Below are 14,369 nucleotides of genomic sequence, written 5' to 3' on the forward strand. Positions count from 1 at the left end.
TGTTGGCCACAAATCTGTGATCTGATCAAAGTGTACTGTAGGTTGTCTCTGTTGCTTTTTTTGTTTTGCTAAGATTCTTGAAGCAGTCAAGTAGATAAAGAAAAGTTGGCATTGGTAAAACAATATGCATCTAAGGAGTGTGTGTTTGTCCCTTCGTTTTTTTTAATGTGTATGGTTTTTGTGGTTTTATTGTGACAGATGGTTTGATGTGTTGCAAAAAGTTTCTACGCAGCTGAAAACTAGCATTACCAGTGCAGCAAAACATCGTGCTGATAAGGTACTTTTATCTATGTACTCCTGAAAGAGCTGTACCTTAGATTTAAAACTTTTTTATTCCTTTTAAAAAGTAATTTAGTTTTGAATCAGACACCCGTTCAGATGTTTGATTACTTTAAAATCTCTCTATTACAGAATGCTATTCACAGTCACATTCGTTTATTTGAACCCCTTGTCATAAAAGCATTGAAACAATATACTACAACAACATCAGTACAGCTGCAGAGACAAGTTCTAGACTTGCTTGCTCAACTGGTTCAGCTACGAGTTAACTACTGTCTTCTGGATTCGGATCAGGTTGGTGCTTCACGATTTTTGCAAATTTGTAATATAGAGATCTCACTAGCAGGCTTAATATTTACAGCAAAAATATTTGCAACAATCCATTCAGTTTACTACAGGTGAAAACAAAGACTTAAAGGAGGGTGAGACTCAATTTCCCCCCCAAACACAGAGAGCTTCAGATTTCTGGTTTTCTATCGCATATAAATTACTTCCTAAGCTCTGCAACAACTATTAAAGAACTTCATTTAAAAATAGAAATACTTTCTTTCTATATTGAGAGTATGGACTCATGTATGACTGATAGCATAGTGCTTGACATTGATTATTTGATTTTAATAGTGGGGGTAAGCTAGTGGCAAATACAGTAGTCTGTGTGGTTGTCCATATAAGCAGTAAATTTGTAACATAAAATAAAATTTAAGTGTTTTATTTACAAGTGTTTTACTTCCAACAGTATTTCCACTTTTATAAACTAGTATGAGTTGCAAGACATAACTTTCCTGTAAGTTCGTACACAGATAAATCTTTTCAATGCATGAATACTTTGGATTTTATCTTGGTTTAGAGCTAAATTTTTGGGTCATTCTTAACTTGACTGTAATGCCTCAAACAGTGTGTGTGACATGAGTGAGAGAGAAAGTTATACTTAAAAATATAGAGACTATAGGTAAAATGTTGCATAAATTAATGCAAAACATAAGCTCTAACATCGACAAGATTCTCAAGATCTTCTGTAACTATAAGGCAACACTTCATAACGTATTAAAATGAACTATAGCTGATTTTCAGTGCCTGTCTTTCCTTTCTCTCCTTTCAAAACACACTTTTATAACTCTGTCAAAATTATTTTGAATGGGAATTAATGTGTCTATATCTGTTGTACACTTTATTCTCTCTTTAGGTGTTTATTGGATTTGTGCTAAAGCAGTTTGAATACATTGAAGTAGGACAGTTCAGGTATGAAATTAGCAAAGATCCTTTGAATAGTGCGGGTTTACAGCTGTCTTATTCTGAAGCATGTAGTGATTATTTTTGCTGGTTATTTCTGCCTTACAAGAAAGGGAGAGTTACCTTCTGGGCGATGTGCTTGTTGATTCTCTGGCTCCAGTGGTAGCCCTTTCAGATGATCTAGGTTTCATGTGGCTGACGAAGTTGGGAAGTAGCATGGAAAAAAAAAAATAATCTTAAGCTATGTTGATTTTTTTCTCCATTTGGTATTGTAAAACCATTCCTTTGGGATCTCCCCCACAAAGCTATGCTTTCGGGAAACAGCACTTCATTGGTAGGATTCAGTTGCTGAAGGGAGAGCTACTTCTTCCTATTGTGGATTCAGTGTGAATCCATATGTATTCTGATCACTAGGTACATTTTGTATAGTACCTAATAGATCATAAGGAACGCAGTGGAATTTTTATTGTCAGCTGTTTCTCTTTTTTCTCACACTTGAGTTTGTACAAAGAGATAAGTGGGATTTTTACTCCAATATGTCATGTGCATTAGATAGTATGTTATAATATTAGTAACTGTGTAATGGTCAAAGGTTGAAAGAAATCCCTTGGAAGAAAACCCATAGTAAAGAACATGGCACAAGAGTTATAGAAATCCTGTCTGAAAGCAGAACAATGCATTCTTAAAAAAAAAATAAATCTTACTGTAAAAAGATTCATTTTTACTGAACAGTTGTGCAATTCAAACTTGACACTTTTAACTTTTTGTTTTCAGGGAGTCTGAAGCAATTATTCCTAATATCTTTTTTTTCCTGGTGTTGCTGTCTTATGAGCGGTATCATTCCAAACAGATAATTGGAATTCCTAAGATCATTCATCTGTGTGATGGTATCATGGCCAGTGGGAGGAAAGCTGTTACACATGGTAATTAAAATAAAAAAAGAAGGCACCAACACAACACTAATATTAGTAATAGTTCAGCAATAAAAACAGTATTGAATGCTAAGCTATAGAAAGCTGTAATCATATGGATTGTTCCAGAAGACACTAGCTTTTAAATTTTTAATACATGAAATAAGTCTCACTTAATTCCTTCAGGAAGGTTACTGTACCCTACTAACACTGCTACCCCATATTTTGCATCGTACATAATAGCAACAAAGCTTTTATTTGAAACTTTATTAGGTAATAAGTTCACAACATAGCAGTACTTTAAAGGCTTTCATTTTAATTTTTAGTCCCCTTCCCTTTCTCTCCACTTTCAGCCTTTAAGTAGAAGCATATCTCTCATACTTTCAGGTGATTCTGCTGAGAAATACTTTATAAAAGTATCTATTTTAGCTCTATGAGCAGAGGCAAATGTGTCCATAATATAAATTTTCTACTAGAAGTAAAAAGATAGATATCATTATGCATTGTAAGTTTGGGGTTTGTTTTTGTTTGGTTTTTGGTTTTTTTTAGGGATGGGTAAAACATTTAATAAACTAAAGCATGGTTTACTTTTAGTAGCTGAACTGTTAGAACAAGAAAACAGTGTTCAAGAGTGGCTTGTCTTATGCTAAAACAAATAAACAAATCTCATTTTAGCAATACCAGCTCTGCAACCCATCGTTCATGATCTCTTTGTGTTAAGAGGAACAAATAAAGCTGATGCTGGAAAAGAGTTGGAAACACAAAAGGAGGTGGTAGTGTCAATGCTGCTGAGACTTATTCAATACCATCAGGTAAGAGAGGAGGACAAAGCATTCCTGTTTACGGCCTATAGAAGGGTAACATTGCTCTGACTGCTAAAAATGCTTCAGGCAATATTAATGATTTTCTATATAAAACTTGAATAGCTGGACTCTGTGCGTGACCTTTCCTTAGAGAGTGCGCAAAGATTTTTGGGGGTAGGGGAAAGGTTCTGCACTACAAATCAGTTTTTCAAGTCAAACATGTCTGTGGAATTTTGTAGTCAAGTCTAGGTAACAAAGCACTGAAAAGCTCTAGATAGGATCACAGTCTTGGTTGCGTTGCACATGGAATAAACAGAAGGTTAGTAGATGAGTTGTAATTAGGATTCGAGAAATGGAAAAGAATGAGGGTAAAAGTAGAAGAGAGGACAAGATTAAAAGTAGGAAGCATGCTGCATAGAGATGATTTAGGTGTTGCTGTACAATAACAATATCTTCAAAAATATTTTAAAATGTGAATTAATTGAATGAGGTAATGAAACTGGTAGTTAGACAGTTGTTAGCACTTACTACTTTGCCCCAGACCTCATGGGTCTGGAAGACATGTTTCTGCCTTGTAGGAGCGTAAGAATGACTTTCTTCAATACACTTTGTTTAAAAGAAAAACATAAAAGTAATTTTAAGAGAAGTGACATAATTGACATGGGACCTTATTGCTTATTCAGCTGCTTAACAAACTTAATGTGCTTTTCCTTTCATTGTGTTAAAATGCAGTTCTAGTGTATGCTGAAGTAAGCAATGTATTTTGTGAGCATAGTTGGAAAAAAGTCAGTACATCTTGTCAAAATAATTTGTTAGAACTGCATGTTCAGATTGGGGTAATTTTGTGTATCCACATTTTCTTTTGAATTTGTGCTTTTATAATCATAAAATGACTAATATAACTATATGAAATGACAGTCTGTAGACACATGATGTGAAATAGTGAATAACTTTGTTACGTAAGGTACTGCAATTGCTAGCAGATCCCCTTCTGACACACTTAACCTATTAAAGGCCACCCATACGCTACTCTTCCCACACCATCCCATTTGTCGTTCTTATTCTGTCCTGTTCTCCTGGTGCAATATGTATAAACTAACCCCTGGGCAGTTCTGTTGTTCCCTGGCTGTGGCTGCGATGTTCCACAGTGGTGTCCCTGTACCTTGAGAGGCTCCAAGAGCTGCAACCTTTAACTTTTTTTTCTGTTACGATTGTAGCTACCATCCATGGAGCTCCAGAGTTCGAGTCATTCATCCCAGAATTGCTCCTATCTCCTCTCCTGTGAGAAAGGCTTTTGGGGAAAGAAGTCATCTAGTGATCACGTTTTCTTTTTTTCTTTTTTTAATTGGCTGCATTTTTGACTTTGAACTACTTGGAGCACTTGTAAAAGAAATTCATCTAACTGGTTTTCTTCTGTCCCGCTTCCCAGTCCATATATTAACATTCCTGCTTGCTGTGTCTTTGGCCTGTCTGTCCTTGAAAGTGTGGTCTCCATAACCCTCAAACCGATAACACGTTCAGCTACTAGAAGTGATCCTTGCTGGTGCTGGTGGTGTGTTCCATTATATGCTCTCATATAAACTTTTTATATAAAGTGGCATATCTCAGGTGAATGAGCTCCATAAAAATGTCTGTTTTGTTTCCTTGACCAAATCTAAACTTTATTTGAGCTAGAGTAAAGAAAGAGTATACATGTGGGAAATTACTCTTTTCTTTCCTCCCCTCTTTGTTGTGTATGCGATGTGGCATTTAGATTTACTATCCTTTTTTCCAGCTGTTTGAGTAGTCTTTTGACAAATGCCACTTAAAAAGGACCAAGAAAGCATTTTTTTTTCTAGTTTACTAAAGTAACCGGAAAATTCTTTAAAAATAAAAAGAAAGTCGTAACTAAGAACAACCTTTTAACCTGGAAATGGGGTTTTAAAAACGTGTGATTTCTCATGTGGATTTTTCTTTTTTTTTTTTTTTTCCTTCTTTTTGGCAGTGGATGAAACAGTAAATTTTTTTTTCCACTATGGTATTACTTAAATGATTCCTGTTAGTGTGGGTGTTTACTTGCATTCTTTTGGACTTTTCCTCAGGTACTAGAAATGTTCATCTTAGTATTGCAACAGTGTCATAAAGAAAATGAAGACAAATGGAAAAGATTGTCTCGGCAAATAGCTGACATTATTCTCCCAATGCTTGCAAAACAACAGGTGGTTATATGATTTTTTTTTTTAATATATAAATGTCTAAAATAATCGTTAAAATGTATGTATCAATAATGGCTTTAGGTATTTGATGATTTTATTTTTTTTATACATGAAGACAGATTTTCTTGAAAGTGTGGTTGCCATATCTAAAAAAACAATTACTGCAAGGTAAACTAAGTCTTTGAAGTGATGAAGGTCATATTTAAATGCATGAAGTATGTGCAGTATCTTCGAGACTGTTCCCAGAGGAAGCTCATTCTACTTCTCTTATGTACATGATTATATCAGAGCACTTATTAAATGGTGTGAAGATTCTCCCATGTTTATAGAATGTCAAAATTATTTTTTTTGTAACTGCAGTGGGTCTAATTGCAATTTTTTTCTTAGGAGAGCGAAGACATAGTCTGAAACTGCATTAATAAATCACAGAACCATGGAATAGTTGAGGTTGAAACGGACCACTAGATACTGTCTTCCCCTCAAAGCAGGGCGTACTGGAGCAGGCTGCTTAGGACCATGTCCAGTCAAGTTTTGACAGTCTCTAAGGATGGAGCCTCCATAACCTCTCTGGGCAACCTCTTCCAGTGTCTGAGCATCCTCACAGGCAGAAAACAAATAAATAAAACCCATATACAAATGGAATTTCCTGAATTTCAACTTGTGCCTATTGCCTTTCATCCTGGTACTAGATACCATTGAAGAGATTCTGGCTCTTCTTCTGTAGTTCTGTTGTCTCTTCCAACCACTTCCCCAGTCAGATACTTGTACACATTGATAAAGATCCCCATGAGCTTCTCCAGGTGGGACAATCTCAGCTGCCCCTTGTATGACAGATGCTCCAAGCCTGTGACCATCTCTGTGGCTTTCTGCTGGACTCCCTGCAGTGTGAGCATGTCTCTTTCACTGGACTGCACACTGGGGATGGAGAGTAGGCCCTTTGTATCTGGGAAGAAAAGACGACTCCTTTCAGGAGAAAGTTGGGGGTGTTTTGTTTTTGTTTTGTTTTTCAGTGCTGCTCCCTAAGAAATAGAGGACTTGACTTTGATACAGCTTTCCTGGAATTAGAAATACTTACTTCAAGGATAATAAGTAAAACTAGTGAATTTGTGCCCTTAATGTTCTTTACTCCATGATGGCAGATCCCCACTCCCATGAGGAGATCTCATGGTTGGGGAGAGTTGGCAGTTATTGTGGATCAGACAACAGTTTTTGAGCAAAGCTAAAATGCTGGCAAATTGAAATTGTCTTTGTTTTGTATGAATAGGTGCACGTGCTCAACTATCAAATTATTTAGGCAAGATAGTCATCCAGATTTCAAGTCTAGTCCTTTGCTTTTTGCAGCTGATTGTTTTATAATTTATCTAAAAAACTGATTAAGTCAGTTGTCCTACCTCTGTTGCAGCAGTGTAATACCATTGTACCTCCTCACTTTTCTGATGATTAGGATTTTTTTTTCTCCTAGTTACCAGCTTAAGTTTATTCACGACCAGCTTTGTTCTCTATAAATATGCCTGGTAGGATGTGCAGGGAGGAGAAAAGTTTTTATATTTTATGACAAGTCAGTCTTTTGGTCTCATTCTGAATATGGCATATTTTTCCTAATAAAATGTGGTACATATATAGAATTTCTTTTGATAGATTTTTGTCTGTGTTCTCAAAACTCCTGTGTAGGAAGGCCTGCAATGAAGCTTTAATTTACCTTTCATAGCTTTTGGTTGCTCTAAATTTTGTACTGTAAAGGACAGCTTTATTACACACAGGTTGTCACAGAAATGTTTAAAACATGAAATGGTAATTTTTGTGTTGCAGTTACCTTTAGTGGATAGTTACAAATCAGTTTTGTGTCTTTCTCTTACAGATGCATATAGACTCTCATGATGCTTTGGGAGTATTGAACACTTTGTTTGAAATTTTGGCTCCTTCATCCCTTCGCCCTGTGGACATGCTTTTAAGGAGTATGTTTGTTACTCCTAAAACAATGGTAAGCAGTTCTTCCCAGAGAAGAGACAATCTGGTGTCTTTCATGCAAAACAAAAGAGCATGTGTTTCTTTTTCTTAATTTGCAATGTGGTGATGAAGTACCTGCAGAAGATTTTAGGAAGGAGTTGGTTAGAACTAATATTGTTTACCAACTGGGAGCACTCTATATAGGAATGTTCTGCTTTTGGATTACTTGCCTTCATTTTGTATTTTGAGGATCAGGAATGTAGAGAAACATACTGTTACGGTAAATTCTAGAATGCAGTTTAATAGGCAAATCACACTTTTGTTATGCAAGTATTAGTACCGTTTTTATAGTTGAGAGATTGTTTAACTTCAAAGGTATTCGACACAGCATAGGAATGTATTTCAAAAACCTAACATTTTCATTAACTGTTGTATAAAAACCAGGCTCTTTTGAGAATGGAGCAAGCAGGAAATAAATTTTATGTTCCCATCTTCCAAAATGCTATTCTTGTGGTAACTGTCAAGCTTATATTCACTCTGTTTAACAATCTTCTGTATTTTTGTGTTTGTTTTAGGCATCAGTGAGCACTGTCCAGCTATGGATTTCTGGAATTTTAGCTATCCTTAGAGTTCTGATTTCACAGTCAACAGAAGACATCGTTCTATCCCGTATACAAGAGCTTTCTTTCTCACCATATTTGATTTCATGTCAAGCAATTAGCAGACTGAGACGTGGAGAAAATAACTTACCTGCACCAGAGGATCGCACTGAGGTTAAACAGGCTAAATATCTGCCTGAAGAGACATTTTCTAGGTATGTTGTCTCTGGAATAACTTGGGAGAAAGATTTAAGGTTTCTGAGAAATCACACGTATATTGTGCAATATATACACATGTATAGAACTGTTTTCTGATAGGAATAAAGTCTGTTAATTACTTGATATGGGAGGAGTGTGTGCAGAGAAAGGAATAATGAGATGAACAGTAGAGGGAGGAGATGAGCAGTTTGTATTAGGGACTTTGGACTGTTTTGATACCTTTTGATACCTACCAAGTGACGGACCTAATGGAGCTGTTAAAATGGGTGAATCCTGGACTTACTATAATCAGGTCCAAAAACTTAATTGGTTAACCCTTTCCTTCTTCCCTATGTGGGGACTGAAAGATGAGTCATCCTGTTAGTAGAAGGCCAGGTTCTCTACTAGAATCTTGGCAGCAGATGGTTTCAAATCTATTAAGTTAGTCCTGCTCTTTATTTCCTATTTTTAAAGAGCTGGGGTTATCCAGTTAGCTTCCCATGCTGATGTCCTCAGAGAGCAACAAACTTCAGGCAAAAGAAGTGTGGAGAGATGGCAGTGGTATTACGTTGACATAATGTTTGTCATTAAGGCATTATGTTTTAGTGTGGTGGAAGCATTTGAAATAGCTATTTGTTTAAGGAAATAAGAACTTTTTAATCAAGTGTGGAACTTCAGATAGAAATTAAGTGCTGTTTCTTATCATTCAGCTCACTGTGAGGGTGATGGGTAAAGGGAAAAGGGGCTTCTGGAGTCCCTTAATGTGACCTTATGTCCAACACAAGTGACTTGAGGAACGATTATGGCCAGGAGCAAGGATGGCTTTCCTCAAATGCTCTTTTTTGGTGTTTCTTTTGATTTATTTCCCTCCCACTCCCGCCCCCTGGCTGGAGGTTTGATATGGAACCTCTGTGATAGAGTGTGGATAGATGAGGCTGTAAGCAGCTGAATGACTGTGACTTGCTGACTTTACCCCTCGTCAGCTGTGCTGCGATAACTGTCATGGTGTAGTTTTTAGCTTATTGCAAATCACTATAAAGACACCATAGCATTGTGAATGTTTGCTGTGTAAGTGAGGCAGGCAGGTGTATGGATGCTGTCATGACTTTAGCTGATAAGTAGATAACCCAGATCCAATATGTAATTATTGATGCGCTTGTGATCATCTCTCTATACCTATAGCATCATATTTGTTTTAGGTCAACCTGTTCTGTAGCATTTAATTTAGCATCCTATTTAGAATGAATGGACAAGGACTTCATGTTTTATTTTTCAAACTTACTGAGTTTTGTGGGCAAACCTCATCTTATTCTGAAAGATGTTGCACTGATAGTTTTTCCTGCTGATTGTATACGTGGTTTTTCAAGGTTCTTATTACAACTGGTTGGCATTCTACTGGAAGATATCGTTACCAAACAACTGAAAGTGGACATGAATGAGCAGCAACATACTTTCTACTGCCAGGAGCTGGGCACGCTGCTTATGTGCTTAATACATATCTTCAAATCAGGTAATACTTTAAACGCTGCCTGCGGTGGCAGGGCTTTTTTTTTTTTCAATTCTGAGACAATTGTTGAATGTGTTTAACTACTGAGAAGGAAAACGTAGGTGCTGAAGACATTCTATCCTATTCAATATAAAGAACCTCCCAAACTTTGTGCTTGTGCATGCAGGGCGCATTTTTCACTTTTTTTCTATGTGGAACAAAATATCACGAGTGACTCTTTATCTCTCCTTTTAACTGTCTAAAATCTTCCAGTCCAAAAATGCAAAGCATTCCAAATTTGTGGTTCTATTTCTCTTGTTTTTACTCAATTTGGAGGTTGGTAGGTATGTCCAGGCTTAAAATACCAAGTTACAGACCACTAGTTCAGACTCAGGACAAGGTAGGTTCCTGTTCTTTGTCAGAATTAGTAAAAACGTAAAAAAAACAAACCAAAACAAAAAAAACAACCAAACAAAAACCCCAAAAAACAAAACCAGAAAAATAGGAAACAGTACTGTTCCAGCTAGCTGGTCTTGAGCTCCTTTCTTCAGGTTTGGGAATTCTGCCTTGGGTGTCTTCTGCTAGATATCCAATCTCTGGCCCTTCGGTGTAATTCCTTAGCCTAATTCTGTAACTTATTTTCATAATAGTGGCACTATCTTCCCTTTATTTTATTCTTTTATTCTTTCTTTGCTGTGACTGTCGGTTTTGCCTTCTAATTTTCAGCCTGCAGCTGAAATCCGACCTTGGATTACAGTAGTTGGCTGCAATTTAAAAGGTCTTGACACAAGTCCCTGGTTCTTCATAGAGTTCCGTACAGACACAGGACAAGGAACTCTGCATTCCATGGCCTCATCTGTAAAATGGGAGTTATAACACACTATTTAGCAGATGTGACTAACCAAAAAAGTGCATGCAGAATACTGTTGTTAGACATTTAACATGATTCTGTGCTCCACTGTATCCCAACAACCTCTAATCTTTTTTCTTTTTAAGCTCTTCCAGTTATGAAGCCCTTTCTTGAGGGAAAAATACTTAGTTCTGTTCCTGTCATTGCTACCAGCTGCTTCTTGCAAACATAAGTATTGTAGGTGTAGATATAAATAAATAAATAGAGTGCTGATGGAAGTGTTCTGGGTCTTCAATTGGTTCTCTATCAAAGCTCAAAGCTTCTGCATTGCCTTGATTTAACTTCCAGTAGCTTTAATCCTCCTAGTCTTCGGTGATAGTAACAGATAGAAAAGTGAATGGGAAGCCAATTGAATTATGTTGTGAGAGTTTGTGCAGCCACAGTGGATGATGTTTTGTCTTTTGACTTGTCAGAAGAGAACTTTGGTTTAAGAAAAGAAGTCCTGCAAACCTAGGTTCTTGCTGTAAAGACCCCAGGATTGTGCATGAAGAGGCACAAAATGTGGTGATAGTTACCAGAGCCTTCCTTGGTCTTTGTTTTAAGCCTGCTCTAAGATGTATTAAGTGATAGTTCTCTTTCCCATGTGTCTGTTACAATAATAACTGTTTATACTGTTAATTTCTGTTATGGAGAAACATTTGAAACAAATATTATAACAAGGAATTTATGCCAAGGTGATTTGGAGTAAGTGATAAAATGGTGTCAAGCCAAGACCAATGAAATCAGAAAATCAAGCTGGCAATTGAAGTCTGGGAAGTGGGTTCTTCCACAGTGGGAGCTGGGGATATGGAAAGGGAAGGCTCAGGCTAGTTCTGCTGCAACAACTGGCTTCTAAGCTGCACTGTGCGTCTTGCCAAGAACTGTGTAGAAATGTTCATACAAAACTAAAATGCTAATGCAGAGCACTGGGGTATGTGTATTGCATGATCTCTAGAAATGAATTTAATGTAAGACTACAGATAATTCTAAGTACTAGTTGTAATGTGGTTACCTTATACTGTGTAACACAGTAGAAGGAAAGTTGTTCAGACAGCTGGGCTGTATTTTCATGTTGTAGCATTTTCTTTCAGGTTTAGGCTTAGGGTTAACTAATTGCTTGGTTCTGTAATACTTTGTTCAGTTAAAACCTCTATAATTTTTTTCTCTTTAAGTTATAGTCTCCTAACTACAGGTGCAGCTTATAGCGACTTGTGTTTGGGAACATAGACCAAGGTCTTCTGTCATTTTTAACCACTATTCTACTTGGATGTTTTGTCTTCGCACCCGTTATAGTGTTTTCAAAATGTGAGCATTGCTGACTCCTATGTATTCAACTATAGGAAGCTGCCAGATTAGAAATGAACATTTTCAGTGTGCTACTTTGAAGTTAGTAGAAATAAAAGGCATAGATAAAGTGGAAAGATTAGCATGCAGTGGCTTTCATGACTGTAGAAAGTCACTAGATGGTGCAATTACTGCAAATGCAGGAAGCTGGAATGGTAATAGCACTGGTTTGCTGGTAAGCGGAACCCAAGTTTTGAGACTGTTATTTTTCCCGTTCTTTGCTATTTACATTGTGTATTTATCAGTCCTGGGGGCAGCTTAAACTGGTCCACGTGGCTGTGGAATTTACAGCTTCATTCTTCAGTATATCTGGTGAGGCAAGCAAGCAACATTCCAGATCTCCTTCATTAATTATTCTGATCAGCTTTTGGTTTATAACTGGTTCTGAAGAAATTTTTTTCCCTGATCTTATCTCCTCATAGAAACTCAAAGTCCTGTACCTTTAGACAGCTTTAAGTTTGTTCATTTTCCTTGTTTTCCTACCCTTTGTTCTGGCATGTGAATACAGAATCAGCAAGTCAGAAAGCAAAATTCAGCTTTTGTGCCAAGTGTTCAGTATGCAGGGTAATGACTTTTCTCCACTTAAAAACATTTACTTTCTGCACATTAGAAATTGGTTGGAAGGGTATCAGTTTAGTTTCAACTAACTGTATTTGAGAACCCAACTTCTGAGGCAGGCTACTTGTAAGCAATCTATCTTAACACATAGAATAGTAGTTACAGCATGGTTCTTAATTAGAACTTCTGTATTTTGCTTTATAAACAAAACAAAAAAAAATCCCACCCCAAAATCCTCGTCTGTAATTAACAGTTTTAAATTTGGTAAAGGTTTTTGTGTATCAGATAAACTTTTTTTATGGATGACAGAGAAAAAGTTGAGAAGATAGGTTTCATTACAATTCTAGTCTATCTAAATCATTATTTATTGAGTTTGGGAGCTGATCGTTATTGGTTTACACACACTGCCCTTGGGCAAACTCTATTACTTGCCTTACATTTGTAAAACCACTTAGAATGTACCTTTCTTCCAGGAATGGTAGTGTCTTATGAAACAAGTTTTGTATTCTCAGGGTACCCTGAATAATTTTAAAACTTCAGAATTCAGACTAGAGCATAGTTACTCTAACATGCTTTTACTTTCAGGGATGTTTAGAAGAATCACAGCTGCAGCCACCAGACTTTTTACAGGAGATGGATCTGATGGTAGTTTCTATACCCTTGAAAGTTTGAGTGACCTTGTTCAGTCCATGATTCCCACGCATCCTTCATTAGTACTTCTCTGGTGTCAAATTCTGCTTCTTGTCAATTATACCAACTACAACTGGTGGTCAGAAGTGCATCAAACCCCAAAGTAAGATTTGTTTTTGATCCCTAGTAGTAGTAGTGTGTCTCAATTATATTTGCTAAAATAATATTTTAAAAATCTGGCTTTTTTTCTGCTAAGCCTGTCAGCCTGTTGAATAGTACTATTTGGATTCTGAAATAGATAGTTCTTCATTTACTTTACGTGTATACATATTGTCTGTTCTGATGTCAGTATGCCTTTCAAACTAAGGAAATGTGTCATGCACTCAGTTGTTCCTCAAAAGAACTGCCAGGTAATCTGTCTATTTTTAAGGCAAGAAAACTTCATCCGTGTACTACTTCTAATTAAAATTATGGAAGTAGCTACAGCAAAATATTCAGTAATTCATATTTCATGTGGAGACTTCATATTTCACCTTCCAGCAAATAACTCAGCCAATGTTGTTTATGAAAATACAATCTGATCAGTATAACTGTAACTATAGTTATATCTGTTCTCTGTTCTCAGTGGGTCTATTACTAAATCCTGTCAAAACATAGTATCAGCACCATGCTGATTCATTAGTATCAAGCACCATAGTAACCTCACTTAACTTTAGCTGTCTGAAATTTGAGGATTTGGTCTAAAATGAGTGTTCTCTTGGTCTGAAGTTAGTTCATACCACCTGTCAGGCATTGGAATGATTTGCCCTCTGGGGATAAGGAAGATACCCCATGTGTGGGTGGGTATCCCTCTGTGTTAACTGTAGAGGGAGAATAACAACTGACTTGAGAGACGTTTCTGATGCTTGTGCAGTGAATGTTAGGGAAGACTAATCTTGTTCTACAACATGAGTGGATCAATACTTGCTCAAAGTGAGATTCTTGCCTCAGTTCAACCTCATGATGTGAAAAAATATTATTCTAATTTGAAGAAACATGAAAGTACCAGGCTTATGAGCAAAGTAGGACAACTAAAATAGCTAAGGTGACACCTGCTGTTTGTTGCAGTTATCTTTTTTGATTTACCAATATCACCTGTATTTTTTCTGGGTTGGGCATCACTTTCAATCTGACATTAGACTAAGTGCTCAAGAACACTAGTTTGGCTTGAGAAGAAAATAAGAGTATTAGGTTCTGTTATCCTACCAGAGATGCAATAGCCCATGTTTTCCTTTTAAATAATGTGTTCAGTTCTTCAGAA

At 36.7% G+C, this 14,369-nt stretch overlaps 1 protein-coding gene across 3 annotated transcripts in view; it reads left to right on the forward strand.

The window, feature by feature from the left end:
* Positions 1-14,369, forward strand: part of HTT (huntingtin) — an 87,107-nt gene that overhangs the window by 41,611 nt on the left and 31,127 nt on the right. For all 3 annotated transcript variants that reach the window (XM_075022194.1, XM_075022222.1, XM_075022249.1), the window contains 10 exons: positions 199-277; positions 412-573; positions 1,463-1,518; positions 2,284-2,432; positions 3,096-3,232; positions 5,305-5,421; positions 7,277-7,399; positions 7,941-8,179; positions 9,530-9,672; positions 13,025-13,232. In XM_075022194.1, coding sequence (XP_074878295.1) covers positions 199-277; positions 412-573; positions 1,463-1,518; positions 2,284-2,432; positions 3,096-3,232; positions 5,305-5,421; positions 7,277-7,399; positions 7,941-8,179; positions 9,530-9,672; positions 13,025-13,232 — 1,413 coding nt within the window. The remainder of the gene's footprint in view (positions 1-198; positions 278-411; positions 574-1,462; positions 1,519-2,283; positions 2,433-3,095; positions 3,233-5,304; positions 5,422-7,276; positions 7,400-7,940; positions 8,180-9,529; positions 9,673-13,024; positions 13,233-14,369) is intronic.

This window comes from Buteo buteo, chromosome 1, assembly GCF_964188355.1.
Source record: "Buteo buteo chromosome 1, bButBut1.hap1.1, whole genome shotgun sequence".
NCBI classification, from domain to species: Eukaryota; Metazoa; Chordata; class Aves; order Accipitriformes; family Accipitridae; genus Buteo; species Buteo buteo.